The sequence below is a fragment of the Taeniopygia guttata genome, chromosome 14, assembly GCF_048771995.1.
Source record: "Taeniopygia guttata chromosome 14, bTaeGut7.mat, whole genome shotgun sequence".
Classification (NCBI taxonomy): domain Eukaryota; kingdom Metazoa; phylum Chordata; class Aves; order Passeriformes; family Estrildidae; genus Taeniopygia; species Taeniopygia guttata.
The window spans coordinates 7,856,536-7,873,211 of NC_133039.1; the positions used below are offsets into that span (position 1 = coordinate 7,856,536).

At 60.1% G+C, this 16,676-nt stretch overlaps 2 protein-coding genes across 2 annotated transcripts in view; both read right to left on the minus strand.

Moving 5' to 3' along the window:
• The window catches only part of UBFD1 (ubiquitin family domain containing 1), a 134,444-nt gene extending 120,570 nt beyond the window's left edge, over window positions 1-13,874 (minus strand). The window contains exon 1 of the mRNA XM_072935757.1: window positions 13,337-13,874. Coding sequence (XP_072791858.1) covers window positions 13,337-13,646 — 310 coding nt within the window. The 5' untranslated portion in view covers window positions 13,647-13,874. The remainder of the gene's footprint in view (window positions 1-13,336) is intronic.
• Window positions 1,651-13,335, minus strand: HS3ST2 (heparan sulfate-glucosamine 3-sulfotransferase 2). The gene is made up of 2 exons (XM_030284760.4): window positions 12,731-13,335; window positions 1,651-2,905 (listed from the first exon to the last, which is right to left on the minus strand). The coding sequence occupies exons 1-2, from the start codon at window positions 13,162-13,164 to the stop codon at window positions 2,287-2,289; spliced, it is 1,053 nt and encodes a 350-aa protein (XP_030140620.4). The 5' UTR covers window positions 13,165-13,335; the 3' UTR covers window positions 1,651-2,286.
• Window positions 13,875-16,676: the final 2,802 nt, after the last annotated feature.

Here is a 16,676-nt window from a genome sequence, read left to right on the forward strand (position 1 = left end):
TGGAGTCAGCAGTGAAATTGAATCATATTAGCTTAACAAGAAGTTAATAAAATTTTCTCGGTGCTCACAGTGCTGTGGTCCTGTCGTGGTCAGAGTGATAACAATGCTCCTGTGCACCTGGAAATCCCAGGACTGAACTTAAAGAGCTGGCCCGGTGGGCATGGGGAGACACTGGAGTCGGGGTGCTCCCGGGGCAGCTCCCCCCGGCTCAGGGTGTCCTCATCAGGAGACAGGCAGGGTGAGGAACTAATGGGGACACTATGTGAAGGAGAAGATCCTTGGCTGCGAGGTCCTGGGATGGTCCCAGAGGGGAGAGGACCATTTGGGAGGAGCGGGTGCTTTCAGGCAGGAGCAGTGCTGCGACTCCGTGGATGTGCCAGAGGCTCTGCTCCTCTGGGCAGGGCACTCGCCAGTGAAGGACTCCCTTGGCCCAGCTGGTCTCAAGAGCTCTTCAGCAGGAGGAGGATCAGGGACCACTTAAATCACACTCATTGTGTTTAACTATTTATGAACTGATTAATATTAAACAGCTGCTCTCGGGGGTTCAGGCCTGAGTGAACCCATCAAAACACGGCGCACACGGAGGGGTGGCTGCTGTGGGGACAGCCGGGGCTGTGCTGGGCCAGGGATGGCTGCAAACAGTGACAGCCTTGAGAGAGAGCCCCTGTCCCCTGTGCCCTGGCAGGGGAGCACCCAGGCTGGGCGAGCAGGGGTGTCCCTCTGGCAGCCCCTCTACTCGGCACAACGTCACCCACCCAGCACCACTCTGTGTCCTCACCCATCCTCATCAAACCCTGCCCTGCCTCCTCGCCATGCCTATTGCCTGCTTGGGGCTTTTAAAGCCAGTTTTAAGAGCTCCTAATGTGCTCTGCATTTTCAGGGCAGCCCTGCCTGTGCCCTCATTTGCTCACCCTTTGGAAAGCTAATACTTGATTTAAGCACATTTCTGCTCCCTCCATTTGTAAGGACAAATGTAAAGTAATTGTTTGATATCACAGCAGTTTCCTCAGGCTCCAGCTCTAATTTCCCACTAATACAGTATTGTTAGAAGGATCAATCTAGCCTGGCATCTTCTGCCTCCTTGGAGTGGATTGGAAATGGCTTTTCTACTGCAAGGCTGGGATTTGTGAGTCTCGCTGTGAATGTTTTTCTCCTTTAAAGGAAAAATCATACAAGCAAATATCCCATTTTCCTGTCAATGGCTATTAATTCCCATCTCTCCCTCCACTGCCCATAACTGCCTCTGGGTGCCCTCACTGCTGTGCCTTCCCCTGCATTTGGCATTGCCAGAGATGCAGATGGGGCTCTCTTAGGTGTCCACTAATTAACTCCAGTTGTTTCCTGTTAGAGCTCACTGGTTACTAATCACTGTCACCAAGGCCTTGCAAACTGGTCCATGGTGTGTTGCATTCCTGCATGGCCACGATGCGTCATTCTGAGACACCCCCAGCCCCGTGCCAGGGATGAGCCTGGGCAGCCCCAGGCAGGGCTGTGCCACAGGTGCCCTCGGTGCTGCTGGGCTGAGCCCTGTCCTGCCTGAGCCCCTGCCTGTTCCCATGCCTGTCTGAGGGTGTGGGGGCTCCCCGTGGCACCCCAGCTCTGCCCGGGGGCTGCCCAGCCCTGTCCTAAGAACAGCCCATGCATACGGACTGGTGGAAGCCACTTTATTTACATGAAGGGATCACAAGCTGAACAAGGAAACTAGTGCCACTAAAGTACCCGTAACAGCAGGATTCTGTGCTTTATTCACAGGACAAAATATCAGTACAACATTTCCCATAGACTTCTTTGTCAAGCAGATACATCTCACTGTCCTCAGGGGTACACGTGGCACGCAAGTGACAAAGTGCAGCTCCGCCTGCCCAGGACGGGGCCTGGCAGGGACAGTCCCACTGCCACTGTCCAGGAGCTCCCATCTGCTTTGGGACACAGAGGGATGTGCTTTGGAGCGGCCTGAACACAGGCTGCAGGATGGGGCCATCCCCGTGGCCCTGGGGACGCTGTGGTGCTAAGGGCAGACAGGAGCCCGCAGAGGAAGCCATGTCGCTGCTGACCGCTGGGACAGGCGGTGCTGCTGGGCACTCATCCATGGCTTGGATGCAGGACTCTGAGTCTGCCTCATCTTGGTTCTCCGGGGCCTTGCTGACTCCTAAGGGACAGGGAGCCCCTTGCTGCCCCTGCCCGCAATTCTGGGCAGGCTGGGCTGAGGGGGTCCTGCCTCCAGCCCCTTGGGCCCTCTCGGAGAGCACTGCAGCTTCGTGTCACTGCAGCTCTGCTCCCGGACACTTACTCCCACCTGAAGTCCTGCCCGACTGTTTCATAGAATTTGATATTATAAGGTCTGTAAAAGTCCCGAAGCTGCTCGATCACCTCGGGGTCTATCTGCACGTGAGTCCTGCCCTTGGACTTGCCAAGGCAGCGAGGCAAGCCGCTGCTCTCCGACTTCTTCAGGCACGGAAAGCCTTTCGTCTTGTTGAAGTAGAAGTGCTTGTCTGTGATAACCCGTTTGATGCCCAGGAAATCCTGGACTTTGCCCATCTCCCCTGCTGGGTCCGTGATCAGCTTCTCGCCGCTGACGAAGTGAATCTGCGAGAGGGGGAAGTACTGGAGCCAGCTCTGCAGGTGCACGGCGTACATGCCGATGCGGATGGCGTTCCAGGAGGTGTCCACCAGCCCCAGGCTGCGGTTGCGGAAGGTCAGCCCCTCGAAGGTGGGGATGTCGGGCTTCTTGGAGAGCGTCTGCGTGTAGTCCGAGATGGCGCGGGTGACCGGGTTCCGCACCACCACGATCAGCTTGGTGTCCCGGGACATGTTGAAGATCCGCCGTGGCGCCTCTTTGGTGACAAAGTAGCTGGGGGTCTTCTCCACCGTGATCTGGCTGTCAAGTGTCCGTGGCATCAGGCTCCTGCAAGCAAAGCAGAAGGTGAGGGGAAGGAAGGAGCCGGGACGGCACCAGGCGGTGGTGACTGCGCCGTGGGGCTGGTGACACGTTCCCTCCCAGCGGGACAGAGCAGGCACAGATCCCTCCAGCAGCACTGTGGAGGACCTTGGCCATGGATGGCTTCCAGGTCCATCCCAGCCCCAGGGGACAGCCTGGGTAGAGGACAAGGGCACCGGCAGCCCCCCACACACAGTAGCAAGTGTGTGAACAGTGCCAGGATGCAGGAACGTGGCGGCTGTGCCACACCACCACCACGAGCAGCCTTGGGGAGCAGAGGACAGGCCCCGTGGGGCTGTGCTGCTCTGCCGGCGGGAGCTGGGACAAGGGGCTGCTCAGGGATGTGGGGCTTGTGCCCACCAGGGTATCACCCACCCCACCAGGGCCTGAGCAGGCCCAAGAGCTCTGAATGGGCTCCTGGGTACACCCGTCTGCTTCTGGCACTGGGGGCTGGGCTGCAGGCCAGGCAAGGAGCACCAGCCTGGGAGACATGCAGCATCCCTGCAGCCCAGCTTAGCACTAATTAAATCATTTGCTTTGACATCTGAACACCCAAATCAAATAAAAACTAATGGGATGGAATGATTTATAAATTGGTCTGGTATTACTAGAGTAAACTATCAAATCCACCGCAGTCAGATTCATGGCACTGGAGGTCCCCTGGCTGGAGCAGGTAGGGAGTGCCTGGCGGGAGCGGACAGGGACTGTGGCAGCCAGGCTGAGGCCAGCAGCCTTGTGCTGCATCCACACCCCAGCAGCGCTCTGAGGCAGCAGCAGCTGCAGCGGTGGGAGCAGGCACAGCCCCAGTGCAGCCTGTGGGGCTCCCTGTGGCCCCACAAGGCAGAGCCCCAGGCACCGTGTGCCCGCCTGGCCCCGCAGCGGCTGCTCGGCCCTGCACGGGGACCTGGCGCTGGTACCACCGTCACTTCACCCACCTTGGAGCCCTGGGTGCCCCGGAGACTTTCGGGCCAGCAGCAGCCAGGGGAAGCAAACACTCCGTCCCTCTCTGCATCCCTGTCTGCAGCCGTCCCTCCGGAGAGCCCAGGGCACTGCGTTATCCGTGCCACACACCCGGACAGCTGCAGGGCCACGCGGGCTTCCCCGGCTGGGTCGGTGCAGGGACCAGGACCTGGCACCTCCAGCACCCCTAAAACACGGCCCGTGGCCAGCAGCCCTGGGCCCATGGCAGACCTCACCGGGAGGAGGTCCAGCAGCAGCCCACAGCACCCCCGTGACCAGAGGACAGCGATGGAAGAGCCAGGGCACGGCGGGGAGTGGTGGCACCATCCCACCCACCCTCATGTGCTCTTGACCAGAGATTCGAGAGAAAACAAACTAATTATTCAGCACAAATTAGCAGGGCAGGTTCACTGAGGTACCTGGGCATGGATGGCGCTTAATTGGCCGTTCCCACTGCTCTGCTCCAAACCCCATAAATCCCGATTACGATTCCCATTGGTTAATGACTGTCAGGAAGTGCAGGCACATGGTTCTATCTCCACATCACAAACAAGTTTCATCATAAATCAGCACAGGACAGCTCTGTAAGTGATTCGCTATTACAATATATTGTGGAAGATCATAAAACTGCTGTTTCATTAATGGCTCATCCTCAAGCCTGTTAGACTTTCATTACGTGAGTTATTAGGTCCATGCATTCAAAATACAAAATTACAGGTTCTAATCCATTATGAAAAACACAAAACCTCTGCATAGTAAATTACTGAAATGAGACAAGAGTTGTTTTTTTTAAATGGACTCCCAGTGTTTGCTGCTCCTGAGCAAACAGAGACTGCTGAGACAACAAAACACAGCACGGGCAGATAAATAAATCAGCAGTGAAGCCATGCAAGGGGGAGAGATGTCATCCAGGCATTCATTTTCCCGCTAACAGCAGGATCCCCAGGGCTGCAGGAGCAGGGAAATGCATGGCAAACTTAATTACACCAGACTTTAAAATAATATTTTTGGACTTCTGCATTCACAGGGTTATTTACATACAAATAGCATGTCACAGAGCTTTAAGGCCCAAGCTGGCATGTGTAGGTGTGAAGGTTCTTGGTGCTGGCCCACAGTGCCACAGCTGCATGGCCAGGGCTCAGCCAGGAGCTGCTCCTGCTGCTCCACGGGCATGTCCTGTGGCTCTGCTGGTGTCCCCAGCTGGCCTTGGCACTGGCTGCTGGCATGTGCTGCGCCAGCTGCTGCCAGCCTGGGGACAGTGATGTACGAGTGACACTGCCAGGGGGAGGACAGCTGGGGCACTCGTCAGCACATTGCTCTGGCTGCAGGGACAGCATTAATTCCTCCTGAGTTAGAGATATTTCTTTCATTAGACTTGCCCAGCTCTTAAAGCCCTTTATTGCCACTTGATATGGGCACTAACACTCCTCCAGCCAGATGTAGAGGTTGTGTGTGCCCATGTTAGTGACATGGGGACACGTGTGGGTACAGCCAGGGAGCTGCTGTGCCCAGCTGTGGCCAGCTGTGGCCAGCTGTGCCCTGCAGTGCCTGGAGCCAGCCCAGCCCCACCAGCCCACCACCCCAGAGGTGCTGGGTAGCAGCAAGGCAGAGCCTGACTGGCTATGGCAGCATGAAGGCAGCGACTCGCCCTGAAGGGGTTAACTCCTCACCAGCACCTTCCCGAGCCTGAATTATTAATTTTGTTATAATCTGCCTTTGGGCACCCCGCGGCCCCTACAACACTCCCACATTAAAGAAACATGCGCTCCCTCACTGGCTGTGCCGCTTTGATGTCGAACATGCGTGAAACACTCTCCCAGGGAGGAATTTGTACAAAATCTCATCAAACAATTGAGATATTGCAGATAAGAGTGGGGAGGGCAGTGCCCGCTGATAATCCCATCACAGAGCGGCTCTGGGTCAGTCCCTGCTGTGCGCAGAGGTTGGATTGTGCCATCTGAGCTCCATCTGCTCGGCGGCACGAAGGCAAACTGCTTCATTGGGCAAACCCGCAGTGCCAGCCCAGGTGAGGGCTCTGCGCTGCCCTGTCCCAGCCGCTGGCACCGGCGGAGCTGCGAGTGCTCTGCAGTGGGAGCCTGCTGCGCTGGGAGGTGGGCATGGGGCAGCCAGACTGCTCCCAGCGGGACCGTGCCGTGCCGTGCCGTGCCACCCGTGCCACACAGCTGACAGTGCCCTCAGCTCTTGCCTGGCACCTCTGCTCAGCAGGACAGCGGGTGGCAGCGGTGGATGAAAGCTCCAGCAAAGCTACTTCTGGTAGCTTCGGGAAGTTTAAACTGGTCAAACAAGTGAGAACCCGAGGTGTGATGGAAATAAAAAGCTCTGGCTGAGAGGTATCACAGGGGGCATGGAGGACACGGCGATGCCCCAACCGAAGGCTGCACCACCCTGCCAAGGGTGCGAGGGGCTGAGGGGAGAGAGGGGATGGCCAGCAGCCCCAGAGCAGAGCTCTCGCTGCTGTGCTGGCAGCCCTGTGAGCCCAGAGCAGGGCACTGCCATTCCCAGATCAGGGCACTGCCATGCCCAGCAGCACAGGGCACTGCCATGCCCAGAGCAGCACTGCCATTCTCAGAGAAGGGCACTGCCATGCCCAGCAGCACAGGGCACTGCCATGCCCAGATTGGGGCACTGCCATGCCCAGCAGCACAGCCTGGCTGCAGCCCCAGCCTGCAGAGACAGCACCATGTCCACAGCCACAAACACCACCCAAGGCTGGTGGCCCTGGCAGCGGCTGGCTGGGCACCATGGCCCCGCTGCCAGCACCCCACACTGCAGCAGCCAGGATTTAATGATGGAGCAGCTCCCTTTAATAAATGTTTATGTTCAAAGAATTTACACCAGTGCTTGCAGACAGCTAATGAGGGACATTTCCATGCATAAAAGCAGAGTGAACACAGTAATTAACTTTGTTGCTGATTCATTTTTAATCATTTAAATGCTCCAGAGATTTGCAGTGTCCTTTAAGTCAAGAGATTCTTTACCAAAGGGCACTTGCGTTGTCCTTCACAGACACACCTATGTGTGACTCTCACCTCTCTCAGTAGTCGCTCAGCACTGATAGAGGGTCTGGCAGAGGCCAAGGTCAGCTCTGAGGGCAGTGGGGCTGGGAAGGAGCAGCTTGCACAGAGCCCAGCTCTCAGCCCTGCTGGGACTGCCCTCTGCTCATGGGCCAGCTGGAGTCTCCCCCTTTCCCATTTCCAAGGCAACTCCTTCCACAGGTGACACTTCAAAAGTGAATACTCGTTTTTAAAAGCTCTGCATGTGCCCCAGCTGCTGCAGCAATTCCCAAGCTGGCAGCCTGTGTCAGAGCCACGGTGGCCACTTGGTCACCTCCCTGTGCCAGCTGAGTGCAAATGGCAAATGGACAGTACAACCAGGCACAAACCCCACCAAGCCAGCAATGGGTCCTGGAGGCTCCCTGTCACCCAGAGGCCCCATGAGCCAGCTCTGGCCCTTGCTCCCTGTGTGCTCGTCCCTGGGCACACGCTGTGGGCAGAGCCCGGCCCCACCACCCACACCCAGGGTCACCAGGGCCTGCTGTAAGTCCCTTTCTCGCCAGCCCCACAGGGCAGCCAAGCCCATGGTGTGCCAGGTCACCAGCTGAATTCGGTGCTTTCAAAGCAAAGGTGAGAATGAACTGCAGCATTACAAAGCAGGTGAAGGAACAGAGCTGGGATTCTCATCTTTAATGCCACAGGCGAGGCACCCCACCGAGCTGATCTCCAGCGTCTCTCCCGGCTCCTGAGAGGGGAGGGAAGCTGTCCTGGCCCGAGCGAGGGTCTCGGCAGCACTGGTGACCCCGGGCAGGACAGCAGGACTGCTGTTTCAGGCAGCACGGGCACGGCAGTGCCCAGGGACAGTGCCCAGGGACAGTGCCCAGGAACAGTGCCCAGGAACAGTGCCCAGGAACAGTGCCCGGGTGTGCCCAGGAACAGTGCCCAGGAACAGTGCCCAGGAACAGTGCCCAGGAACAGTGCCCGGGTGTGCCCAGGAACAGTGCCCAGGAACAGTGCCCAGGAACAGTGCCCAGGAACAGTGCCCGGGTTGTGCCCAGGAACAGTGACCAGGAACAGTGCCCGGGTTGTGCCCAGGAACAGTGCCCAGGAACAGTGCCCGGGCTGTGCCCAGGAACAGTGCCCAGGAACAGTGCCCAGGAACAGTGCCCGGGTTGTGCCCAGGAACAGTGCCCGGGTGTGCCCAGGAACAGTGCCCAGGAACAGTGCCCAGGAACAGTGCCCGGGTTGTGCCCAGGAACAGTGCCCAGGAACAGTGCCCGGGAATGCTGCCCGGGCTGTGCCCAGGAACAGTGCCCAGGAACAATGCCCGGGTGTGCCCAGGAACAGTGCCCAGGAACAGTGCCCAGGAACAGTGCCCGGGTTGTGCCCAGGAACAGTGCCCAGGAACAGTGCCCAGCAACGCTGCCCGGGCGGTGCCGCTCGCAGCAGGCTCTGCCATGGGAGCCGGGCCGGTTCCCCAGAGCCAGGGCACTCTCTGAAGTCAAGGAAATTTCAAAGCATCCTTGGAGCTGCTGCCTTCCTCTCTTCTCACTAATTAACTTTACCCAAATGCACTGTCAGTAAAGCCCACAAACATGTCGCGGGGCAAAGCCTAATGGGCTCCCATTTGTGCGTGTGCCAGCCCGGCCATTAGCCGGGAGCAATTAGCAATGGCCGGGAGCAATTAGCGTCTGCCGGCTCTTTGCTTGCCCTGCCACAGGCCCAGGGGCAGGGGACACAGCCACGTCCCCTGGCAGGGCTGTCCCCTGGCGGGGCTGTCCCCTGGCGGGGCTCTCCCCACGGTGCTCCAGCCCCCAGACCAGGGGAAGGGCAGGGAAGGGATGAAGGGCAGGGCAGGGATGAGGGGCAGGGCAGGGATGAGGGGCAGGGCAGGGATGAGGGGCAGCGCAGGGATGAGGGGCAGGGCAGGGATGAGGGGCAGGGCAGGGATGAGGGGCAGGGCAGGGATGAAAGGCAGGGCAGGGATGAAGGGCAGGGCAGGGATGAGGGGCAGCGCAGGGATGAGGGGCAGGGCAGGGATGAAGGGCAGGGCAGGGATGAGGGGCAGGGCAGGGATGAGGGGCAGCGCAGGGATGAGGGGCAGCGCAGGGATGAGGGGCAGGGCAGGGATGAGGGGCAGGGCAGAGCTCCAGCAGGGCCGGTGCTCCAGGGACCGGCGCAGCAGCACACGGGAAGCCAAGCTCGGCCCGAGGGCCATCCCTGGGATCAGGTGGGTCCGTGCAGAACCAGACAGGCTCTGCCCTGTGCCAACACCGCCCACGGGCTCAGCTGTGGCAGCCAGGATGGGCTGGAGCCAGGCTCAGCCTGCTGCTGCAGCCACAGGGAAAAGCCCCTCTGTGAAAAGAGCTCTGGAGCATCTGAGAGGATCACTCAGGGATCCTAAGGAGAAAAACTGCACCCCGAGACGCTGCAATTAGAGCCACTACTCAAAGTTAATGGCAATTTAAATCACACCATCTTCCCTGTGTTCTGGAAAATATTGAAGGTTATTGGCCCCCACTACTTGCAGCAGGAAAAAGCTCAATATTGAACATTTAGTGCAGGATTGGTAATGAATCGATATTTCCCAGTAGCTGCTGTTTGGTTTCAGTTGTCTTTAAACAGACCTTGCTAAAAATATCTTTCCTGTAGTGTATCTGTAGCTAATGAGGTGGATTAGAGACTGATGGGAACTGAGGCAGCACGGGGGCCCTGGGGCTGGAGGCAGTGATGGGCAGCCCCGGGTTGTGGGGGTCCCCCACAGGGAGAACTGGGGTCTGGCTCTGCCCAGCATTCACCCCCCTGCACAGGGGAGCTGGGGCTGCTCCGGGCCATGGCACCGTGACAGCAGCTGTGAACAACCATGGCATTTGGAGAGGCAAGGACAGGCAGATCAGGAGGTGTCCCCTCCCGCTAGCTCTGCCATCTCTGCGTCAGACAAATGCCAGGGCAGGGGAAAACGTGAGAAAATGATAAGCAGCGTTTCTGGAACAACAAAGGGGCTCAGTTCTCATGCTACTTGCAACTGCACCAAAGACCAACTTGGTCTCTCCACTTGGGTCCCCACTGGGGCACGAGGGAAAGACACAGCTTGGCACTCAGCAGCCAGGGCGTCCTGCAGGCAAAGCCTGCTCACATCAGGGAATGCCTTCACCTTTGCCTTTCCAAGGCTCAGTGCTCTGGGCAGTGGGCAGACGCTGCCCTCCACGAGCATGGCAGCACCTGCTCTCCCAGCTGGAAGCTGGAACAAGCCTCAGCCAGGCCAGGCGCAGCCTCCCACTCTGGGTCCTGCCAGGCCCCTTGCAATCCCTCACAGCCCCCACATCTGCTGCCCCCAGCCTCTGCTCTGTCCTTGCTGGGCCGTGGCCCCTGGCAGGACTCTGCTCTCCAGCTCCCAGGCCCTTGGCAGAGTGACAGGAGCTTATCCCGCTGTGGGTTAGAACTGCTCCACATTAATTGCTCCAGTTGCAAGGAGGAAAATCAATTCCACGTTTTATACTTTAGCAGCCTCTGTGCTTAAGTTTTGGCACATTTGTCAGTTTGAAAAAAAATATGGCAATAAAACCAAGGAAGTGTCATTTAATTGTTTTAGCTGAACTAATTTGGAGGCCCTGCTGCTCTGGCATGATCTCTCTATTGATCCAGAAAGAGCCAGGCCCTGGGGCAGGGCGCTGCTCACCTGGCCACGCTCCCACTGCTGCTCCCACCTCGCTCCAAAACCGCCCTGCCACTGCCACAGGCTGCATCCCTGCTGGTCATGGACAAGTCCCTTCACAGGGACAGTCCCAGGCTCGGGGTGGGAGCTGTCTGCTCGGCTGCACACCGCTGCAGCCCCTCAGTGCCAGTGAGGGAGGGCACAGCTCCTGCCTCCTGGGTCAGCACCACTCCTGGTGTCCACAGGCGCTCCTACATGCCCCCGGCAGGGTCTGTCCCTTCGTTCAGGGCAGGCTCTGTGTCCCAAACCTCGAAAGGGAGTAGTGTCACAGGTTGAGTCCTGCACTGCCCGTGAGGCTCCCGGCCCCACATTTCCCACCCTGACAGAACACAGGGGAAGCACAGCCCAGAGCAGTCACAGACACAAGGATGTAGGGAAGGATCCCAGCTCAGGATTTAGGGGCTTTGCTTCCCAGCTAGGTGCTGAGCCAGGGGCTCAGCCAGGACCCATATTCTGCTCCATCACCCATCCTGCCACTCTGGGTGGCTTTCAGAGAAAGCACTGTCCTCACATGCCTGAGCTGCAGGGCTGCTCACAGCTGCTGGCTTTTGGGGGACGCAGGATGGGTGACAGTGCCTGATGTTGGGGGGAGGGTGTGGGAATGACACAGACCTGCCAAGAGGCAAGAGCAGATGAAGGGTATTGCTGTAGCTACACTCTGAAGGATAGGAGGAACGTGGCAGGCTGCAGGACACCTTCACAAGAGGGAAATGGCTCTAATGAGCTGTCCTGTCACCTGCCACAAGTACTGTTACCAGAGGATCTGAACACGACTGCCTGCAGGGTCCGCTCTGACCCCAGCAGGACGCGGGGCAGCAGTGCTGAGGTCTCTCCATGCAGTGTCTGCGCCGCCTCTCAAGGCTCGAGCCCCAGGTACCAGGACCTGAGCAGAGCTGGGAGTGAGCACTACCTCACACTGACTTCCCACCTGCTTGCCACTGAGCACTGACCTACTTTGGACCTGGGGACATCTCTGCCAGGAAAGCGCCGTCAAGATGTGGGGCAGGAGAGCCTGGTGCAGCCCCAAGGCCGCCTCCTCCGCCCACCGTGATGCTCCGACACTGGCAACGACAGAGTCCTTTCCCCTGCTCTGAGCTACAGGCAGCCAGGGCCAGGCCAAGCTCCCCTCTGCTTCCCGAGGCTGATGCCCAGCAGAAGCCGCACGGCCCTTCCCGAATGCACCCAACACTCTGCAGGAGCACAGCAAGCAGCCGCCGGTACACTGCACCGGTGGGAACCACGGGGAGCGGGGGTGAACTGCCGGCAGCACCGCTGCACCCATGGGCGCTGTGACCTGCTGAACAGCGGCACCGCTGAGCCCATGGGCGCTGGGACCTGCTGAACAGAGCACCTGCTGCCTCTCCCAGAGCGCCCACAGCACCTCACAAAAGCCCTTACGGGAATTAAAATCCCACCATCTCCTGCTGGAGACACACTCGCTGACCTCTGCAAATGATTAGAGATTCCATATAGATCCACAGTTACTCGAGTTCAGAGAGACGGGATGGCAGAGGACAAGGACTGTCCCTCTCAGGAGCCAGCGATCAAACCCGGCAGCAGAAGCGTGCCGGGGTGCCCCGAACAGGGGTGTGGGAGGACAGTACATCCCGAACAGGCACTCACGCATTTTGCAGAACCGTTCACCCGGGCAAATGTTTCCTCAGACGGGATGGAAGGGATGCCCTGGCATCGTCCTGGCTGCTGGGTGCCTACTGGCAGGGCCGTGACTCGGGCGGCTACAGCCGAAAGCTCCGGCGAACGGGCAGGACCGAGCCGCGACCCGCTCGGCTACAGCAAGAGGAGATGGAGGAAAACTCCTCGAGAGCGGCCGGGCGACAGCCTCCGCCGCCAGCCCGCCCGCCGGGACCGGTCCGGCCGCTCCCGCCCCGCCGGCTCCATCCACTGACCGAGGACCGCGGAACTCTCCAGCACTCCGACCGCGAAAGCGCCGGGAGCCGAGAGGGGACGCGGGCGGGCAGCGAGTGCCCGCGGTGCGGAGGGACGGGGATGTTCCGGGACGGGGATGCTCCGGGACGGGGGGCGGCCGGGGACGAGGGGCGCCCGGGGTGGACGGGGGCCTGTCCCGCAGCCGCCCGCCCTCACCTGTACCACTCCAGCCCGCGGTGGTAGTTCCTGTCGAAGAAATGGGGCTCGGTGCCCAGGGCGCGCACCTCGGGGTGCACCCGGATGAACTCCAGCACGGCGCGGGTGCCGCCCTTCTTGACGCCCACCACGATGGCCCGCGGCAGGCGCTTGGTGCCCGGGCGGGCCGGCCCCGGGGCGCTGCCGGCCGGCGGGGCGGGGGCCGCCCGCCCGCACGGCCGCGACTGCTGCAGAAGTTTCTTGGCGGCGGCGGCGCGGGCGGGCGCGCAGCGGGCGCGGGGCGCGGCGGGGCTGCCGCAGCAGCACAGGAGGCTGTAGCACAGGTACGAGCAGGACAGCGACAGCGTGAAGAGGACGAGGACCCTCCCTGCCAGCCGCCGGGACGGAGCCGGAGCCACGGCCGGGGCCCGCCCGCTCGGCGCCCTACGCGCCATGGCTCCATGGGGCCGCGCCGCCGGGCACGGCGGGCCCCGGCCCGGCGCCCCGGCCCCGGCGCGGCCGCTCCCGCATCGCCCGCGGCTACGCGGCAGCGCGGCCGGGCCGCCCGAGGGGGCCGCGCCCGCCCCGGCCCCCCTGCGCCCGCCGCCCCGCCGCGGCCATCCCCGCCATCGGCGGCGGCGGCTCCGCGCTCCTCCGCGGGAAGTGCCGGGGCAGCGGCGGCTGCGTCGCTATTTAAGGGGCCGCCTGACGTCAGCGCCTCCCGGAGCCCCCGCGGCCGCTCGGCCGCCGGTGCCTCCCCCGGGCCGGGCCGGGGGTACCGCCGCGCACAGCCCTTCCTCCCGGGACCGGGCTGCCGCGGGGCCGGGGCGGTCCCGCTGCCCGCCGAGTCCCGCCCTGCCCTGCCCCGGTGCCCGTGCGATCGTCCCGTGCCCGGTCGCGCCGTCCTGCCCGGCCCTGCTCCGCTCTGCCCCCACATCCAGCCCTGAACCGCTCGAAGCAGCGGTGTGGAGCCGGGGGCACCCGTCTCCGTCCCCGCAGCCGGGTCGGAAGCGGCGCCTCCCGCAGCCGCGCACCCTCCGCCCGGGAGCGGGGACCGGCAGCAGAACGGTGTGAGCAGCCCTCGCCCGGCAGCGGCAGCCGGGGCTCGGGGCTGCGAGGGTCACGGCCGGTCCCCGGGATGCCCCAGCCCGGTGCCCGGGCCGCGCTGCCCGAGCCATCAGCCCCCGAGGGGAGCGCGGCGGGGCCGCCCACGGTAGCAGTCGCTTCTGTCCTCGGGAGGGCAGGAGGAGCAGCCATCGGCCGCCGCGGTGCCGCTGGTAAGTAGGAGGGAAAAGCTTTAAAGTGACGCATGAATTAAATTCCACTGCCGGGCTGGGGCTGCTCAGCCCCGCCTGTCCCGGCTATGGTGCCCCACATGCAGGCTGACCCGGGAAGCCCACCGGCTGTGGCAGAGTCTGAATGCGGACTGCTCCATCCCCATCCCCGGCTCCCCTTTTCTTTTCTTTTCTTTCCTTTCCTTTCCTCTTGCACCCCGACATCCGAGGCTTCTGCTTGGCTGCTCCCGCTGAGCCAAAGGGCTGCGTGCGGCACTGCTTAGACATTAGCAGCCATCGCTCCTGCTTTCTCAGCATTAGAAGCTTGATCGGCTGCAGAAAACTACTTGTCTTGTTCCTTGGGAAGAAGGATGATGACGGGGAGAGAAAGGCAAGGAGTGCCAGCCCGACACAAACGAGGATGCCGCAGGCTCCCGGCAGCCAGTCCAGGGCGGGGACGAGGTTCCCTCCTGTGCAACACCCAGAACTCGGTGCAGACGTGAGAAACAATGGAAAAAAAAATTAAAAGCAGGGCTGCCTGCAGCCTCTCACCTGGGCTGGGGCGGGAGCATGGCAGTGCTTCTCCCAGGGAGCAGGAATGGAGTTTCCAGGAAGATGTATCCTGTTGCCTTAGAAGAGCTCTGGACCTAGAGGATGGGCTGAGTTCTTGTGGAGACAAACCTCATAATCCTCAGTGACCCAGTGGTTTTTCCTTTTGGGACATTGGGTACTGTGTCCAGTGCTCTGTGTGGCAGGCAGGGCTGAGCCCCAGCCCCTCTGTGTGGGTCAAAGCAGGGGGATGGAGGCACGGGCACAGCATCAGCCCAGAGGAAGCGCTGGGCAATCCCTGAGTGACGGGAACGCACCCAGGGCTGGTTCTCCCCCCACCCACGTGCTGCACCAGAACCAGCGCAGTGCCAGCAGGACCCTGGCACTGACAGAGCCCACAGGACTTCAGCCTCCTCTCCGAGGGCCGCTGCCCTGCCCGGGCAACAACAGCAAAGGTGGAGGGTACCTGAGGGGCCAGGCAATGGCAGGTTCTGCTTTCTACGGTGGAAAGTATCCATCACTTAGCTCCTCTCCACGACAAACTGCCAAATCTGTGGAAAAGTTGCTTTTTCCATTTTAGATCACCACCTCCATGTGGTGATCCAGCCTTGGCAGCAGACACATTGCCTAAGCATGAACATTAGAGGCGTCTGGATAAATAAAGCTGCTGCGGATGCCTCAACACCTCCAGGTTTCTCTGCTTGCAAGGGAGGAATGTTTTGTAAAGCCGACAATTTTGCTTCCAGTCTTTGTATCTGTGCAGGGCATGTCTTTTCCATTACATGTTTGCTGTTTACAGCCCACTCCACATAAACAGCTTTCTGGTGCCATCAGCACGCTGCCAGCCCTGCTGTCTGTTCTAACAGAGCCCCAGTGGGATGCCCAGACTGAGGTTCCAGGCACTGGCATTGCCGGAGGAAGGAGCTCACTGGGTCACTGCAGAAGATTCCTTTTCCTCACCCAGTGCCTTGCAGCATGGGGGCTGGAGGAAAAACTTTGAGCCCTGGAAAACATCCTGCCTCCTTCTGCCCCCTCACCTGTTCCTTTGTGGAGCTGGTGCTGCATCCTGCTCCCAGCCTTACACCATCCTCTCCTTCATCTTGTCTTCCCCACCTCCTTAGCCACTTTCCAAGGTCCCACCAGTGCTCCCTCTCCTCCCCGTCTCTCTTGGGTCCCTGGCTCTGTTCCCAAGCAAATCTTTCGCATCTTGCCTCCTTCATCACTCCCAAGCTCTCCAATCTCTGGCTGTATTGGGATCTACCAAAGCAGCTAGAAACCCCACTGCCTTGTCTGACATTAACCCTGAAGCATCCTGCCCCTCCCAGGCCACTTGCAGCTCCTCGATGCTGCTTTGCCCAGGGTAGTTTCTCCAGTGTGGCCCCAGAAGCGTCTCCTGCTCCTCCCTGCTCAGAGCAGCACTTGGCTCAGGGGGCCGTGGGGCTGTGGCTGAACAGTGCTCATGACACAGACACCACAGAAGGGATTTGGAGCCTGTCTGCAGGCCTCAGGCCAGCCCTTTTGCCTTGTTTCCCCTCTGAGAGACCAATCTCACCCCAGCATGAACTGACAGCAGCAGGATCCACTGCTGGGCGCTCGCAGCTCTGTGTGTTTTCCAGGGAGGAGCTGGTCCAGGGCTCATCCCAAGCACAGACGGCTGCCAGGCAGGCAGAGAGAAAAGCTGCCCAAGTGCAGGGATCAGGAGATTATTACAGAAATACACAAGTTTATGCCAGGAGCACATGAAACCTAAAAGAATAGGGAAGCAATAAAGTGCACACTAGAAAGAGCAAATAAGATTAAAAGTGGTGTCCTTTCCATTATGTCTCCATGTTGAAGGCAGAACAGAACAAGTTTAAAATTCATTTCCAGAGCCAAAGAAAGTGCTCGGCGCCAAAATGTCACAGTTAGTCCAGTTTTCTGTGTCTAATATTGATGTCATTAAGAACCTTTTGGTTCTGGCTGACAAACTGCCACCTACCCTTGTGTCGGGAATCAGAGGCTGAGCACTGCATGTGCATGGACAGGGAGATGCTCAGTGTGGGGCAGCCAGAGCTGTGTAGCCCTCGCACCATCCTGGCCTGGTGAGAGCCACAGGCTCGCTGCTGCAGAGGATGGAAGTGGTGCTCAGTCCCATCAGCTGACGG